Source organism: Idiotropiscis lumnitzeri, chromosome 17 (genome assembly GCF_059441095.1).
Source record: "Idiotropiscis lumnitzeri isolate Australia: NSW breed Sydney's pygmy pipehorse chromosome 17, RoL_Ilum_1.0, whole genome shotgun sequence".
Lineage (NCBI taxonomy): Eukaryota > Metazoa > Chordata > Actinopteri > Syngnathiformes > Syngnathidae > Idiotropiscis > Idiotropiscis lumnitzeri.
The window spans coordinates 14,743,948-14,760,431 of record NC_142407.1 but is presented as its reverse complement, the minus strand read 5'-3'; the positions used below and the strand labels follow the sequence as shown (position 1 = coordinate 14,760,431).

At 43.0% G+C, this 16,484-nt stretch overlaps 3 protein-coding genes across 6 annotated transcripts in view; 2 read left to right on the top strand and 1 right to left on the bottom strand.

Moving 5' to 3' along the window:
* Window positions 1-3,516, top strand: part of LOC148320480 (multidrug and toxin extrusion protein 1-like) — a 30,164-nt gene extending 26,648 nt beyond the window's left edge. For all 3 annotated transcript variants that reach the window (XM_088279084.1, XM_088279083.1, XM_088279082.1), the window contains exons 6-17: window positions 596-638; window positions 714-758; window positions 852-949; window positions 1,303-1,400; window positions 1,488-1,669; window positions 1,730-1,838; window positions 1,933-2,008; window positions 2,081-2,150; window positions 2,233-2,365; window positions 2,435-2,529; window positions 2,796-2,859; window positions 2,939-3,516. In XM_088279084.1, coding sequence (XP_088135210.1) covers window positions 596-638; window positions 714-758; window positions 852-949; window positions 1,303-1,400; window positions 1,488-1,669; window positions 1,730-1,838; window positions 1,933-2,008; window positions 2,081-2,150; window positions 2,233-2,365; window positions 2,435-2,529; window positions 2,796-2,859; window positions 2,939-3,129 — 1,204 coding nt within the window. In that variant the 3' untranslated portion in view covers window positions 3,130-3,516. The remainder of the gene's footprint in view (window positions 1-595; window positions 639-713; window positions 759-851; window positions 950-1,302; window positions 1,401-1,487; window positions 1,670-1,729; window positions 1,839-1,932; window positions 2,009-2,080; window positions 2,151-2,232; window positions 2,366-2,434; window positions 2,530-2,795; window positions 2,860-2,938) is intronic.
* A 147-nt stretch (window positions 3,517-3,663) lies between these two features.
* tmigd1 (transmembrane and immunoglobulin domain containing 1) lies at window positions 3,664-16,372 on the top strand. Of its 2 annotated transcripts, XM_088279090.1 has the most exons (10): window positions 3,664-4,608; window positions 4,716-4,841; window positions 4,916-5,086; window positions 11,839-11,920; window positions 12,038-12,219; window positions 13,447-13,509; window positions 14,200-14,484; window positions 15,434-15,721; window positions 15,788-15,891; window positions 16,042-16,372. In XM_088279090.1, exons 6-10 carry the CDS (start codon window positions 13,458-13,460, stop codon window positions 16,051-16,053), a joined length of 741 nt encoding a protein of 246 aa, XP_088135216.1. In that variant the 5' UTR covers window positions 3,664-4,608; window positions 4,716-4,841; window positions 4,916-5,086; window positions 11,839-11,920; window positions 12,038-12,219; window positions 13,447-13,457; the 3' UTR covers window positions 16,054-16,372. The 2 variants fall into 2 exon arrangements, with proteins under 2 accessions (XP_088135216.1, XP_088135217.1); XM_088279091.1 differs by lacking the exons at window positions 3,664-4,608; window positions 4,716-4,841; window positions 4,916-5,086; window positions 11,839-11,920; window positions 12,038-12,219 and adding an exon at window positions 12,227-13,259.
* On the bottom strand, window positions 3,921-11,614 carry slc47a1 (solute carrier family 47 member 1). Its single transcript, XM_088279081.1, has 17 exons — window positions 11,260-11,614; window positions 10,023-10,124; window positions 8,920-8,988; window positions 8,714-8,862; window positions 8,447-8,489; window positions 7,770-7,814; window positions 6,864-6,961; window positions 6,685-6,782; window positions 6,489-6,602; window positions 6,324-6,391; window positions 6,142-6,250; window positions 5,444-5,519; window positions 5,284-5,353; window positions 4,936-5,068; window positions 4,744-4,838; window positions 4,503-4,583; window positions 3,921-4,429 (listed from the first exon to the last, which is right to left on the bottom strand). Exons 1-17 carry the CDS (start codon window positions 11,476-11,478, stop codon window positions 4,163-4,165), a joined length of 1,836 nt encoding a protein of 611 aa, XP_088135207.1. The 5' UTR covers window positions 11,479-11,614; the 3' UTR covers window positions 3,921-4,162.
* Window positions 16,373-16,484: the final 112 nt, after the last annotated feature.

Sequence of the window (16,484 nt, the reverse complement as noted above, 5' to 3'; positions counted from 1 at the left end):
TTGATGCTCATTTATTGTATTTATTTATTTATTCATAATTACATTTAATTTAAAATTATTTTAATTTATTTTAATCTTATTCATGAATACTAATGTCAAGGTGGTTAGTTTTTTTTATTTATTTTGTATTTTGATAGTTGTTTTTTTCTGTATTCACAGACTATTTTGTGAATGCTAAATGCCGTGTTGGTAATGTTAATTTCCTCCCATTTTATGATTATTATTTTACATCGAATGTTATTTTTATTTTTACTTCTATTTTTTTCCATTTTTATTGCTGTTATAAATAAATATTTTTACTCTTTTTTTTTTTTTTTTTGATAAATTGTTTAAGCTAATATTTTAAATAGTTTAAATAAAATTTGAATTTTTAAAAAATGAGACGCTAATTAATTTTGCCCACTTTATTATTACTGAATTTACTAATTTTTGCTGCACAAATATTGTAAATACATTTTTCTTCCCAGAAAAAAAATAATGCAAATCCTCAACGATATTTATCAATAGAGGCTTTCATTTGTCAACTCTCAACATTTTGCAATCATGCTTGACTTTTGTCTGTGTTTTTTACTATCCTGCTTTATTCTGCTCAAAGGCTCTCTCAGCTCTACGTGAACATCTTCATGCCGGCATTACCCGTGAGTGCTTCCTTGAAAAGATGCTTTTGTGCTCCGCAAATGAACCTTTTTCATGGCGATGATGTGTCTTCGCAGGCTGCCTTCATGTACCAGCTGCAGGGGAGGTATCTTCAGAATCAGGTCCGAGTCATCACGTCACCGTGCCATGTACTGCTGGGCCTTTTATGCGCCCGGGCAATCGATCGATCAATCAATGCTTGCGATCTGCGGCAGGGCATCATGTGGCCTCAGGTGATATCGGCAGCCGCCGGCAACGTTTTCAACGCAATCATCAACTACGTCTTCCTCGTGTTTCTGGATCTCGGGGTGGCGTGAGTACATGCTTGCATGCTTCAAAGACACGTGAGTTGTTCTAGTCAATGATTTATAAATGAATACGCGGATAGTTTCACTCAGGGAAGTTTGATGACTCCCCATGAAACACTTTTTGGAGATTTCATCCACCTGAGTCAGTTTGACCGACAACAAACGTGAAGTTTGGTAGACATGTCAATTTGAGGAAAAAAAAGTCAGAAAAGACAAAGAAAGGCGGCCATTTTGGGTCAAAGCCGTCTTCGTGGGGGCAAAGTCGGCATGAAGCTCAAACATTCGCTCAACATTCATCCCTTGAAGTGTGACGGAACGGGACAATATCGAATCGCCATTTTTTTTTCTTCAACAAAAGTGGATCAGCGGCCGCCAACGCCATCTCGCAGTATTCCTTGATGGTGTTTTTGTTCGTGTACATGAACGCCAGGGGTCTTCACAAAGCCACGTGGGGCGGTACGTCCGAGCGACGCTTGAGCTCTCTTCTGTCAATGAATCGCGTTCAACTTTGACCCTTTTGGACTGAATTTGAGGCGCTTTCAGGTTGGTCGCTGGACAGCTTGCGCGAGTGGGGTCCCTTCCTGCGTCTGGCGCTGCCCAGCATGCTCATGACGTGTCTGGAGTGGTGGCTCTACGAGATCGCCGGCTTCCTGGCCGGTTTGATCAGCGAAGTGGAGCTGGGAGCCGAGTCCATCCTGTACCAGCTGGCCGTCATGGTCTTTATGGTACGATGAGGTGGCTTCTGACATCACGTGTTGATTCATTGGAAAATATCCTCGCCGCAGTTCCCGATGGGCTTTGCCGTGGCGGCCAGCGTTCGTGTGGGAAACGCTCTCGGGGCCGGGAACACCGAGCGGGCCAAGCTGTGTGGCAAGTTGTCTGTCGCGTGCGCACGTACGTCGCGTCCCGCACAGCTTCAACAACCCCAAAAAAATCCGACCCGTTCAACTTGCGTCAGCTTGTCGTTTGTGTTTCCCGTCCAATCCAGTGGTGGTCTCGTGCTTCACCGGGACTTTCCTGGCGGTGTCCCGCAACTTCATCGCTTACATTTTCACCACGGACAAGTGAGCTGCTCACGTTGGACGCGTCCTCGCGTTGGTCTGCGTACGTTTACGTCGCTCCTCTTTGCACCACAGGGACATCGTGGCAAGGGTGGCGAATGTTTTAAAGATGTACAGCGCCAGCCACGTGGCAGATTCCTTTGCCGTAAGAACGACGATGATGTCATCATCCGTCTGCTGTTTTTTTTTTTTTTTTTTTTATTAATTAATTTTTTCATCTGGGCTAGGCCGTGACGGGAGGAATCGTTCGAGGCGCCGGGAAGCAAACAGTGGGCGCCGTGTGCAGCTTGTTGGGTTATTACGTGGTGGGCTTCCCTATCGGAGTGTCGCTCATGTTCCCCATCAAGCTGGGAATCTTCGGTGAGAGGACCGTTTTGAATTTTGGGGATGAAATTGAGTCGTTTTATGGAATGTTGTCATTTACCACAGGATTGTGGGCGGGATTCCTGATTTGTGTGGTCCTGCAGGCCTTCTTTTACACCGTCTATTTGTGCAAGCTCAACTGGAAAAAAGCCACAGTGGAGGTGAGTACGCGCGCCAAAATTCGATTTTCCTGAATGTTCTCGTCGTCGGCTCAAAATCAGTCGGGCCTTGCTCTCAAAACACGTCCTCCGTCTGTCTGCGACCTGGGCACCCCTCTGTACTTACATGTTCATCCTTATCCGTAAAAATATTGGCCCCCGTTGCCATCCGTCTTCGTCCGTCCTTGCATTTTAACCTCCGACCCCAATCCCTCCCACTTCATTTCAAATTAGCTTCTCTAACTTTGTGTCTTTCTTTCGGTGCGAAGGCGCTGGTACGTGCTGGCGTCCATGTTAGAGAACAAGACAAGATTTTTGTAATCGACAATAAAGGTAAAAAAAAGAAAAAATTTCATTGTCGCTGATTGAAATCGGCCTAGCAACCACATGTGAAAACTCCTCCCCTTCCCAGAATGTGAGCTGCAAACGAGTACCCCCGCATCCGATCCTTCAAGTTCGGAGCAATCCCAGCCTGACGGAAGCGCCCCGTCGTCGTTCCGGCAACTGGCGCTACGGCGCGGCCTGGCGGCACTCGTCATGCTCGCTATCCTCGGCGCCGGAGTGTTCGTCAGCGGGTGGTTGGTCACGCTTCAGTCGGATTGATGGTGTGCCAAAATGGCCGCCGTGCCAAAATGGCCGCCGCGCCATATTCTGTTTCACTGTCGGAGAAAGCAACTTGAAATGCCGCCTTTTATCGGGCTTCACCTGTTTGTCACGACACATTTGAAAAATGTTATTTAAATGTGCCGTGTTTTGCTATTTCCAGAAGTCATGTGTGAAGAATCAACATTTTAATCCTGCATACTCACATATGACAGAATAAGTAATGCTGAATTGTCATGAATTCTTCGACTGAAGTCAGCAATTTGTTGTTTTTTTTTGTTTTTTACTTTGTTATGGTTTTGTTTTCACCAAAATTCAACGACGGCAAAAAAGAAACTCCACTTAATTAAACAAACCCCCCCCAAAAATTGGGGTGTGTTAAACCTATTTGCGCATATGATGTTATTGAACGCTTTCCAAATCCACCAGGAATCACTTCTCCTTCCGTCGCTCATCACGACTTGCGACGTCAGTCCAAGCGCCTCGTCGAGATTGCTGGAGATTTCCTCTCCGGAGACGGCAATCAGTGTCACGCTGTGTCGCCATCAACAAAAGCGAGGCTCTGTGTAATGTCTTACACAACTTGTGGCAACCGTTCCAGATGACGGTGTGATAAACATGACCCAAAAATAGGATGAGTCCAACCTCATGGCCAACTTTCGATGTCATTTGGGGCGGAAACTCGTGAGGCTTTACTCCTGATGGACCTAGGGGGCGCTCTATACATTTAATTGAGCCCCATTAAATATGCCGAGTCACCAAGCAAACGTGACATGACCAGAAAGTTATTTTCATATTTTATATTGAATACAGAACAATCATTTTGGAACACAATGAAAGGATCTGGATACACATTTCATTCGGCTTGTAGGATTGTGCCCCATAAAATCTGCATAGCAACAAGTGACCAAGCAAGGTACATTCAGCATGGCTTAGCAAGGTAAAAACAAAAAAAAAAAACGACAGTAGTTTAGTCTGTAATGGTTAGTGGGCAACCGCTTAATTTAATATTTAAAAAAAAAAATATATATATTCACAGGTGCAAGGAGGTCTGTTCCGTCCAAGCTGTGGGCGTGGTCATGGACACATTTGACCAGATTTCAGTAAAGTTCGCAGAGCTAGACGTCAGAATTTCCGGAACGGGAATGGTGAGGTGCACGGCGACGCCGGCCGCGAGTGTAATGACGGCCGCCCCGAGGGCAAAGCCTCTCCGCAAGATGAGTTGCGTGGTGGAGAGCCGCGTCACCGGTGTGTCCTTGGCCTCCCGATCCCAATTTCTGGCAGCTTCAAGGCTGTCCACCTGCAACACGCCAGCCAGAATTTGACCACACCCCCCCATCACGCCGCACAGCTCCACATATGCGTCCACTCACCGAGTGGTCGCACGGCATCGTTTCATTTCCCGCGCCGTTCTTGGACGTCTCCAGAACTTTCTTCCCGGCTCGCTGTTCAGCCTGAAGGGAAGATCATCAAAATCAGGTCGTGGCTTACATTTTTTTACTGCGTTTGTCGTTTTCCCACGACCACGATTGTATTGATGCAGGGAATTTCTTCATAATTTATATATGAATGTTTTTTTTTAACAGGATTCTTCTGACAATCTTTTGGACATACCTCCTTGGTGACTTTTTTCCAGTTAAGCTTGAAAATGAGAACAAGGAAGAAACACGCCTCAAGACATACACACGTCAGGAGACCGAGCCACAAGCCTGGTGATGAAATATATGCAATATAAATTCCATCAAATTGGGTCAAAATCTTAATTTTTTTTTTTTTTTTTTTTTAGTGAGAAGATGAACATTGTACCGAATATTCTGAGGTGGGCGGAAAACATGAGAGCGACTCCTATCGGCAGTCCGATGCAGTAGTAGCTCACCAAGTTGGACACGGCGGCGATTTTCTGCATTCCACAGCCAACCAGAATTCCCGAGCAGACGCACTAAACCACAGCGGAACGGTGAGTTATATTCAATACAGAATAGTGATGCAATCAAAATAATATCACGTGTGAAGAAAAATGTCTCATATGGCCAATACGTGAATACGTTTGTTTAGTTTGTCAGCGGCCTTTGGGGCATGTTTGATTTTGCCCCATGAAGTTTGCCTAGCAACAAGTAAGCAAAAGCATATTGTTGAAACTTTCCCAAAACGTACCAGGAGTGAGTCAAAAAACTGGAGGAAGGTGTAGATGGTGAGGTTCTCTGAGACCATGGCAGCTATGTTTCTGAAAAAAGAAAAAAAGAAAATGAGACGATGGTCGTCTGTAGCGGGATGCGCAATTTTGGATATTTGGGAATGATGCGGGAAAACTCACTCGTCTGACGTGAACACGTAGCCCAAGACGGATTTGAAGCTGACGATGACGGTGCCCTGGAGCACGGCCAGCATTCCTGTCGTGTTTTTCAAATGACAATCTGGATCAGATCTGGACTACACTTTATTTGAAGACGCGCATATTTAATGTCAATTCAACTTGGATTATATTCAATGACAAAAACATTCATAAATAATTTTTAGAAAAAAAAAAACAAGATCAGTTCTGAGTTCAACCTGGTTTGAAAACACACGAGCTTCCAACGCTGAAGACAAATAGCACTCGGGATAGCACAAAACCTAAATGATGTTGTAGCAATTTTATTTCAATGGATAAACATTTTTGGGTTCATTTTCATGCGCAATGCCTCTTGTAAAAATCTGAATCAGATCTGGCTTGAATCTGGATTGTTGACAGCTTCTGATCCTACCCTATGATTTAAAAAAAAAAGCAGTAAAAAATGAAATCTTTATTCATTTTTCATTTATTTTCTTATAAGCATCACAAGCACTGATCTGAATCAGATCTAGATTAAATCTGGTTTGACACGTTTTCTAAGTCTAAGTAAGGATCGTAAAATTTCATTCAAATCAGATTATGATGGCGGACTAAGTATTCCGGTGCGTTTCACTTCATTTTGAAACAATAAAAAAATAATATTCAATCTGGATCTTATCCGGACTTGATTGTGTTCACACCTGATAGAACCAGGGCCACTTTACATGAGCGTATGGCTCGTGTGGTGTCTCCTGCTCCAAGGGCGTTGCCCACACGAACGCAGGCTGCTGTGTGGATGCCAAGCGGAAACTGCAAAGACCCCAGCGGGATTTATTAGCATGACCTGGGGCTGACACGTTGAGGAAAGAAGGAAGGAAGTTACCATGTACGTAATGGCTGATATTTCCACCATAATATGTTGGGACGCAAGATCCACCTCGCCCAGAACACCTGGCAACAGAAAGTTCACCCAAAATGTCAGACTTATTTCTTGTGCAGTCTCAGGATCAAAAATGAAAAAAAAAAAAAAAAAAACGAGCAAACAGACCAGCGAGGAAACCTCCAATCTCCCAAATCCACCACTCAAAGCACACCATGAAGGTGCTGGGCACCGCCAACTTGACGAAGGAGCCCCAGTCCTGCAGACACTCGCTGGACCAGCCTGCCCAGAGTGAACACACTTAGCTTATCTTAGCTTAGCTTATTTTAGCGAAATGAGCGTCGAGTCACGGCGAAGGCCTCACCTCCCCACGTGGGCACGTGGAGCTTTTTCCATCGAATGTAGGAATAGAGCATCAGGCAGACGGCCACTTGAGCCAGGCTGTTGGCCACCGCCGACCCGCTACACACAAGCAGTCAGTCAGTAAAAAAAATGAGATATCAATCTCATATTTTATGCTCAAAGTCCAGATAACACACTCACACAACGCCCAGCTGGAGGCTGACGATCAAGACGTAGTTGGCCCCCAAATTGAGAAGATTGGCCAGCGCCGCCGTGTACATCTGAGGCATGATGATGCCCTAGCGCAGGAAAAATGTACAACGATAATATTGGATTTTTCAGTTTTAATGAGAACAAATTGCTCTGTAAAATATTGGGCTGCATAAAAACAGTAAGAACTCGAGATTTCATGCTACAATCCAATTCATTCTGTTGCTTCTACTGGTGTGCCTGCCTTGGCCACTAGGGGGCGGTATAATATAGTCATGGCAACAGGATTGTTTCTTTCACTGCATTTGTTATACTGAACGAAAACGTACGAAATAACTGAAATTAAGATTGAAAAAAAAACAGGCAAGTGCCGGGTACACGGGCAGACGGTCCTAATCACAACTTTATTAAGCGCATGCGGGTAAGAAGCCGCATCTGGAAAGCCAAGTAGCTATGATAGAACGCACACGGCCAAAAGGTGCAGGACCTCAACGAAATCGAATCAGCACAGGCGGGAGTGCTGCCATCGGCCTCAAGATCTCATTTAGCTCCATTAATTAGTACACGAGTAAACATCGTAGACAAGACATGACATCAGCCCTTCCATCGGAGAAAAGCTGAGCACAAAGTGACAGCATCTTGCTCGCTTTCTCAACGTCTCTCCAGGGAGATGCTCAAAAACACATTTATTTACGTTCTTAAAATCACGATGATGTGATTTCTCCCAGCCAATCAGTGACGACAGGCCAGAATAAAAAAAATTGTTCATATATAATGATTATGAATAAAAATAATAATTATTGTTTTGTAATATATAAATATTCCTATTGATATTTCACAACTATTCAATTTTTTTCTATTCAGATATTTAATTTATGCTTTTATAGCAGGACTTACCTGGTTTTGTAGGTAGGCCACTTGCAGCTGATGCATGAACATGGCCTGCGTGCACAAAAAAAAACAACAACAACAAAAAAAACAGTCAAATCACAGAAAAAAAGTAAAAAAAAACAAGAATCAAGTCCTCACTGGCCCGGTTCCGAGGTTTTATAATGACCGCAACATTTGTGCTAGCTTGTCTACGGCATTTTGTATTGTGTGTTAGCATTAGCATTAGCATTAGCTCGGTAACACTGAATTGTATGTGCCATGTCATGCGACACACATTTGCTCGTACACGTGATGGTTTCAATTCAGAGTTTGTGTGGACTTTTTTTTTTGTTGTTGTTTTTTGGAGGCAGTTTCCCTCCAGCAAATCCACTTTGCGCATCGGCTTGGTTTAAAACTGTTTTCCGAGAAGCGGAGCAGGAAATACTTATTAAAGTTTGACTTGCGCTAACCGCAGCGAGTGCATGAACATCACGTAAAATTCCGTTCCTGAGCAGTTTCATGGTTCGTGGAAATGGTCCGATTGGTTTTCTGCTTTCCTGCAAACTCCTGATGTTTTATTTCAATTGTGTTTTAGTACTGGATTTAAAAAAATTAATTAAAAAATAAATAAATCAAGCAATTAAATGATCAGCTGGGAGATAGGACTCAGATGTGTTGTTTAAAAAAAAAAAAAAAAAACTTACTGGGACGGCCGGGATGAAGGCCGTCATGTAGAGCTGGGCGATCCTGGGAGCAAAAGAGGTTAATGAGATTTGGTTCATGGCGGTGATTATTAGTGGCCTGATTAAAACATTCAAAGTGGGCTAGATTTCCGAAAAAAAAAAAAAAACAGCGTTCTCTTCCGCTTGGTCAACACGTATGATATATTTGTATGACGTGGAAGTAAAAAAAAAAATGCTACGTGAAATTGCTAATAGCTTGGCGATGAAATGCGTGAATGCATTGGTCACCTGGCAACCTGTTGGTCCTGGTGCATGAGGAGCAGCAGGTGGTGAGCGTTGATGAGCACGGCCCAGCAGGGCAAGCAGAAGAGCAGCAGGATGAGCGAACTCCTCTGCAGGATGACGCCCACGCGTTTCAGGTTCTTGCTTCCGTACGTCTGCGAGCGAGCACAGCGTCAATACGGGGAGTCCCAAAACACAGGACGTGACCTCACCTGAGAGATGAGCGTATCACAAGCCATGGTGAGGCCCTGCACGATCACCATGGAGCTCACGTTGATGGTCTGAGGGGCGGGGGGGACGAGAAACCAGTGCTGAGTGTCAAGCATTCAAAAACACGCCCAAAAGATTTTTGGGAATTACATATCGATGCTTATGATTTGTATTGTGTGCATGATGAGATACGGCAAACGGATTGCGTCTAATCTGAATGAAAAAAAAAAGTCAAAAATTAAATCAATGAAGACACAAATTGATTTTGTATCTCAGCATTGCTGAGTCGCCAATCACTTTTTTTGTCAATGCTGAGACGCAACAGCATTTGAATGAAAATTAAATTAAATATATTAAATAAATAAAAAAATTAAATTAAAATTAAATGAATTCAAATGCGCCAGATGTTTTCACATTAACACCACTGTGCTCTAAAATAAAAACGAATGCTGAAAGACAATCATTTACTGAAACAAAAAAAAAAAACCGTGAAAGCTGCAAAAGAGATTCTCACGCTAATGTATCCGAGAAGGGCGAATGCGGGGACGCAGTCGTTCAAATTAATCCGAGTGTTTCTGAAAAATAAGAATGCTGAGAAACAGTCTTCACTTCTTTTATGCATTCATAAAAACGATATTGATAATGACATTTTGTGAAAAGCTTTTACACTCTTGTGCTTTCAAAAAAAAGAGTAAATGCTGAGAAGCAAGCATTCACACAAACACTAATTTGTTGGAAAAAGAAAATACTGAGAAACAAACTTTTGTATGATAAAAATAGATAATGATGAAAGAGTGATTCACACTAACTCTTCTGTATGGTCGTGGTAAGTGAATGCTGAGAGACAGGCATTAGCATTCGTTATTCGATTACATTAGCTTGCCTGACAGACATTCAGTCCGCTAAGCAGCGCTCGTCACGTGACCCAAATTCTTGTAAGCAGACTGTCAATCCTTTTCGGGATTTTCACGAGCTGAGCAAGGGAGGGGTGTGTGTGTGAACAGCGGCCCCACCGTGTGCACAAATTCCGGAATTGAATCTCATCTTAAAAATTTGGACTCATCAATGATTACGCTCAATGCTAAGTAATAATCCCAAATCCTACCGCTGATGCCAGCGCGTATCCGGCCAGCTCGGCATTGCCGATGTGACCGCAGAAGATTGAGATGACGAGAGGCAGCAGGAAATTCAGGATGTGAAACAGCAGCTGGAGAAAAACAAACGGGTGCTTAAATTAGATCATTTTTCGGATGATTCTGCTCCAGTTTTTTTTTTTGTTTAATGATCCCTAGAAGAAAATCTAACAAGCATAACTGATTCCATAAAAGAAGAAAAAATAAGGCACAGGTCATACAAGGCTTCATTGGCTAGCTAGTGCGGAGGCTTTGATTCCGGCCTTCCCGCGTGTTTTTTTTTTCCAGGTATTCCAGTTTCCTCGCATATTCCCCAAAACATGCCTGGTCGGCTAATTGAATATTCTCAATTGTCCCCAGGTGTGTTTGTGACAACGGATGGTTGTTTGTGTTTGCGTGCCGTGCGATTGGCCGGCAACAAGTTCAGGGTGTGCATCCAAGACAACTGGATAGGCTCCAGCACGCCCGCGTCCTTTGTGAGGAGAAGCGGCTCGGCTAATGGATGCGTGGATGGAATAAATGAAATTAGTGATGATGATACATTGAAAGAAGAAAAAAAAATGGGACGGGTCAGGTTGGGTAATTATATAATTAAATTTCAAATCAATTGAATTTCATTCATTTAAGCAAAATGTATAGACGAGCCTGATCCGTTACAACACGAGTGTCATTGTCATTTATGGCACCTCATTTTTTTAATTTGGACCTTCCACTGCATGTTTACTGTTATTATTAAATCACAAAAATCGACTATAAAGTATAATTAATACCCGTATACTACAATGTTTTTTTTTTTTTTTTATTCATGTGACCTTACACTGTATTGAATTTTCTTGCATTATTCTTAACATACTGACGTGAACATCAACATTTTAATTTTAAGATTTTGTTAGGATTTGCTGATGAGCTGCAAGTAATTATAGTATCTTACTTTGAATAATAACATTTTGCCAAAAGAATATAACGCAACAACATTTCTATATCAGCAAAAATGTTTTTTTTGTATTTTACTGATTTATATATATATATAAAAATATTTTTTTTATATATAAAATATATATATATATATATATATATGTATAAATATATATAAAATATATATATATATATATATATATATATATTATATATATATATATATATATATATATATATATGAATATAAAATACAATAATACACCAAAAATCAAATGTCATCGCTTGACTTACCAGCGGCCCCGTGAGCCTCAGCACCTCAATGAGTTCCTCCCTGTAGACCAGAGGCAGCCAACGACACCCCAAAAGTTTGGCACCCATCCCCACTTGGGTGACCCCCCCGGCTGGGGTCTGAAGGCCCACCCGTGGGTCTCTGGCTTGAGTCTTGGGAGATGGTTTGTCCATGGTAGTCACCAAGAGCAAAAAATGGGACTGAAGCCACAAAAGTATCATTTATTGACGGTAGGCCAGGAGGGAGGCCCCCATCCCACATATCCCCCCCCCTCTCTCTCTCTCCTCCTCAAGGGAAGGCGGAGAAGGCATCACTAAGAAAATGCTCATTGGGGTCAGAACTGGCCGAAATGCTGGCTAATACCAAGTCACCGTGATTTTTTTCAGGAAACCTTAATAATGAGTGCGTGCTCGTAAAGCTCGCAGCTAATCGGATGAGGAATGCCTGAGCAAGCCCAAACAGCCCCCACACGTTTTTGTTGGTCACCCCTCCGAGTTGAGTGTTTAACGATATCAAATGAGAACAACAAGATTAGGACGGTCATTTGGCAATGGAGATCATTTGATGATTTCTCCTCTCAGGATTGCCTCTGATGACCATTGGGGACCTCGTCCAAAAGACGTGAAGGTGCGTGCGGCCTGTGCAAGAACACAATTGATTTGGGTGTGTGCATTTTTAAAGATTAATGGACGTACAATTGATCTGAATTTAAACTCTAAAATACAATACAACTTTATTTGTATCGTTCATTTCACAACATGAAAATCATTTCTTTCACAGAGCAAGCAGGACGACCGAGGTTCTCTGGAGAAGTTCGTCCTGGCAAGTGGTTCTGCAATTAAATCCACACATTTCCCTCCTTTGGCCATTGTGGATTAAAAAAAAAAAAGAATATATTTTTCAACGGTTTCCAGTTCTAACTTTTTGGCGTGTTGATGCCACAGAGCGCTGCCCCCTCACGAGTGAGTATCAACTCGTGATCTGGTTGGCTATCGCGACTGTCTAGCAAGTCTGAAAGTTCATTGACTCATACAGAACAGACGCCTGCACGATTGTTTCTATATCGTGCGTGCTACTGGCATGACGAAATCTGCCTGGCAACACGAGCGAGCTGAATTCTGATTGGATAAAAATGCTAACCTAAAAAAATAAATTAAAAAAATCAACCCTTGAATATAACATGACATCAATGTGAAGAATGTGATCATGATTTCCTGATTGCGTTAGGCCTTGACCGCCCACCGCTGGCAGTATGCGTGTGCGTGTGCGCCGAGTGCGTTGAGCTTTTTGCATTGATCCGCGTGTGCGTGAGTACGTGTATGTAATTACCCCTGACCTTTGCTCGGCGTCGGATCTTTTGAATGAGCCGCAGTGACGCAGGAAAGAAATGAATCAAATTACACAAAGGACAAGATGATGCTTATCTGGTTGCCAAATTTGCGAACATAAAACATTTGACAAATGTCAAGCACGCGTGCCCGCACAGTGCCGTGCATTGTCGCGGCATTACGGGCATCTGATTGCCATTTGCCCGACTTCCATGCGGCAAAATGACAAGGATCTCGAGAGAGATTTTTTAGATTGATTTCACGGTTTTGCGCTGCAATCAGATTAAGTCGCAACGCTTCTGACTAGTCTTGCCGCTGTTCACGTCCACCGGACAAAGCAAGATGATTGAGTCATAATTCTACGATGTATGGGTCACGTTAATATTTTCTTTTGATTGCTGCTGACTATTCTTGCGTGTGTTTCATGTCTTTTTTTTTTTTTTTTTTTTTTAAGCCGCTGGCACGGCAATCCCTTTTTTTTTTTGCGTCCACACCCACAGTTGTGAACTGGCTACCAATAAAAAGGACACAACAATAAAAGGAGGCCCGCAACTCACACATATTAGATAAAACACGGAGAAGTCATAAAGCCGAACGGCAGCCGTTCCAGCGTCTTTCGTCGTGAGCTGTTATATCGTCGTGTCGCAGATCTTGGCGCGGACGGACGCACTTGGGTGAGCGACGGCGTCAGCTTTGTGCAACGCTGCTGACTAGTCTTGTTGCTTTTCATTTTTACTGCTTTAAAAAGTGTAAATAGCACTCCACTTTCTTTTCTTTTTTTTTTTCTTTTTACATCAACAAAAGGACACCAGAAAGAGCGCATGATTCATCCTAAACTATTTTCTCTCACTTTCTTACCAGGAAGGAATAAAATGGCATCCTACTGTTTCCTTGTGTTAGCGCTGTGCGTGTCGCAGACGTTGTGTAAGTGTTACACACACACGCACACACACAGTTCTTGTGAATGCTGAGAAACCCGCACTGTGCGTCACGCAGTCGCTCTAACCTCGGCCAAGGCCAAATTGCACAAGGTTGTGCTTTTGAGCACCGTTTGTCACTTACATTCGGCGTTATTATACTTTGGGATTTTTTTCATTGTTGTTCATTTTTATTTCATTTTGACTTTTTCATTTGTTGAGTGCAAGATTTTATTAAAAAAAAAAAAGTTACATATTTTTTAATCTTATCAATTGCCAAACAACTGTTTGATCTTCCATCTTCTGCTCATATACGGAAATAAATACATTTAAAATCAACCCGAAAGCTCATGTAATGATAAAAATTGACAAAGATGAAAAGGACATTTTTTCGACATTATTATTTTCATCCATGCAGTTACTTTTCGTTTCTTTGATGGCTTTTTTCGTTTTTACTTTCATTTTATTGACAATTTTTGTTTTCAGTTTTAGTCATTAAAGCTAAATCAAAACAAAACAAGAGATAAATTCCATTTCTACAAAAACAAAAGTACTTGCTGTCCAATCACTCAAAAATGAATTTAGCTCCTCCCCAAAATGTGAATCTTTATTGAAACGTAATCTAGTTTTGCTCAGTTTGATTTGAATTTGACTGACCAAATTAACATTTTTCCGCTAAACTAATCTTCATCCCAAGGCGTCACCATCAAGGCGACGCCCGACGTGGACGGCGATGGGGTCATCCTGACCCAGCTGGACAGAACCGTGTCGCTGGTGTGTTTCAGCAACCGATCGGAGGATGACGGAGCAGAGCTGGTGTGGCTGAGGAACGGCGCGAGGGTGGCTCTCCGCCAGGGAAACCGCGAGGGACAAAGCAGTGTGTGCATCACGCCAGTTATCCACCAGGACAACGGCGCCACCTTCACCTGCCGCCTGGGCAGCAACGCCAGCATTGAGGCCTCTGTCACGCTCAACGTCACGTGTAAGCGCTAGTGTTGACCTCTGCCAAGGCCAGACAAGCCGAAATTTGTCCATAAAATGAATTGGATTGAGAAAAAAAAACAGACAGTTTTACCCCAGTCCTGTAGGTGGCGGTCATGGGTGTTACAAACCAAAATATACCCGTTTTATAATTTACGTTGCAGTCGTGATGCACACATGAATTGCACCTAAACATACTGAAATATCGTCATGTATCGTGATACTATTGGAATGACGATATTGCTTATTGATATCATAAATTTAGAATTATTATTTTTTTTTTTTAAGATTTCTTTTTCTATTGATTCCATGATACTATCATCCGAAAAATATCACAATAACATGGCGCTCTAGTTACTCTGCTAATACAAAAACAGTCATATTGTGTTTCCATACGGTATGAAACACAGCGTCAGATGTCTCATTTTATACCCTCACCAGTTCTCCGTTGATCGAAAATTCTTGATGTTTCCCCGTTCTTCTGAAAATTGCTTGACCCCATAAGTGATGCCACATCCAACTAAATGGATGATCTGTGAATCTAATCAAGTTTCAAAAGGTCCATGAACGACTTTCGTAAAACTACAATTCTCCTTCTGTCTTTCTCTCCACTCCGAGTATTGCTCGACTTTTTGCGTGCTGCCACCTCCAAATTACTTAATGAGCTTAGACTCGACACTTGCTTAGAATTGCGACCAAGAGACTTGGTGAGTTCACAATTCTCGTGCAGGCTCTTCAAGCGACTTTCTTCATTATTCGGAGTATTCGTTGATTCCATTAAGTGCACGTCCAAATAACTTGATGAGTGTGGGATCTGCGCTGGTTTGAAATTGTTCTAGAACTTTTTCCCCAACTTCTTTGAATCTTGTCCTTCCGGTCTTTCCTTTAGTTCCGATGATTGGATCCTCCGAGTGCTGTTTAACAAATCATCTGAGTGTTACCCTCCTCAGATCCTCCCGTATTGTCGGGATCCGAGGACGTATGGGTGGAGGATACCTCGCCGCTAGTCCTGAGCTGCGACATCTTCGCCAACCCGCCCGTCTCCTCGGTGCGGTGGACCCTCAACGGCAGTGCTATCGACATCCTCGCGGGGGGCTTCACCCTCAGCGCCGACGGCTTCATGAGCCGGCTGTCTACCGACAGGGCGGAGAAGTCGAAGCATGAGGGCGTCTACCGTTGCGCGGTCGACTCGCCCGGTCACGGAATCATGAGCAAGGACTTCCTGGTTACCGTCACAGGTGAGTCCTTGAGGTCCACAACCGACTGTTGAGCCACCATGTTGCTGACTTTGTTGTTGTGCGTAGAAAAGACCATCAAGTTTCCACTGATGCCCATCATTGCCGGCGTGGTTGTGGTGTGTCTCACCGCACTCCTCGCCATTATTTCACGCTGGAGGAGAATCATCAAGGTAACGTAGTGCTTACGCGACATGGACAAAATGATTCAGACACAAGCCACACCTGTAGGTGTGCTTTGGTGTCCCAAGACTTTTGTCCATATAATATCAGAAAAGATTGTGTAAGGCGTCTCCTAACGCTCAGATTTTCTCTCCCAACAGTGCTGCAAGTGAATGCTTGTCCTCAACTTTACGGTCCTGTCTCCCGCATGTTAGCTTAGCGCTAAGGCTAAGTGAACTAGCTATTTAACTGAATCATTTTCTAGCTCTCCCCATGACTTCTCATCTTCCTGACAGCAGGGACGAGCCCTTGCCGTTAGTTAGCTTTCCATAAAGTTAAGGCTAAACTAACCAACAAATTAAACGATTCCTTATGTAGCCCTCCACGAGGACGCCTGTTTATTGTATATTGCAACTCAATGAGACTGCCTGAAGCCAGTTAGCTTAGCATGAAGCTAACCGATTAATTAAAGAGTCCTTTTGTAGCACTCCACGAGGACGGCTTTTTATTGTAAATTGCACCTCAATGAGAATGCCAACAGCCAGTTTGCTTCACATAAGGCTAACTCAGGACATTATACTTTTTGTGCCACCCAAAATTCTTT

Excerpts from the sequence above, each read along its gene's own strand:
- tmigd1 (XM_088279090.1), top strand. The coding sequence starts at position 13,458 with ATGGCATCCTACTGTTTCCTTGTGTTAGCGCTGTGCGTGTCGCAGACG. Across the intron at positions 13,510-14,199 it reads GTGCGTGTCGCAGACGTTGT|GCGTCACCATCAAGGCGACG; the intron begins GTAAGTGTTACA and ends CTTCATCCCAAG. Across the intron at positions 14,485-15,433 it reads TGTCACGCTCAACGTCACGT|ATCCTCCCGTATTGTCGGGA; the intron begins GTAAGCGCTAGT and ends TACCCTCCTCAG.
- slc47a1 (XM_088279081.1), bottom strand. The coding sequence starts at position 11,478 with ATGATACTTTTGTGGCTTCAGTCCCATTTTTTGCTCTTGGTGACTACC. Across the intron at positions 8,863-8,919 it reads GTGATACGCTCATCTCTCAG|ACGTACGGAAGCAAGAACCT; the intron begins GTGAGGTCACGT and ends GCTCGCTCGCAG. Across the intron at positions 6,603-6,684 it reads CCACGTGCCCACGTGGGGAG|GCTGGTCCAGCGAGTGTCTG; the intron begins GTGAGGCCTTCG and ends CACTCTGGGCAG.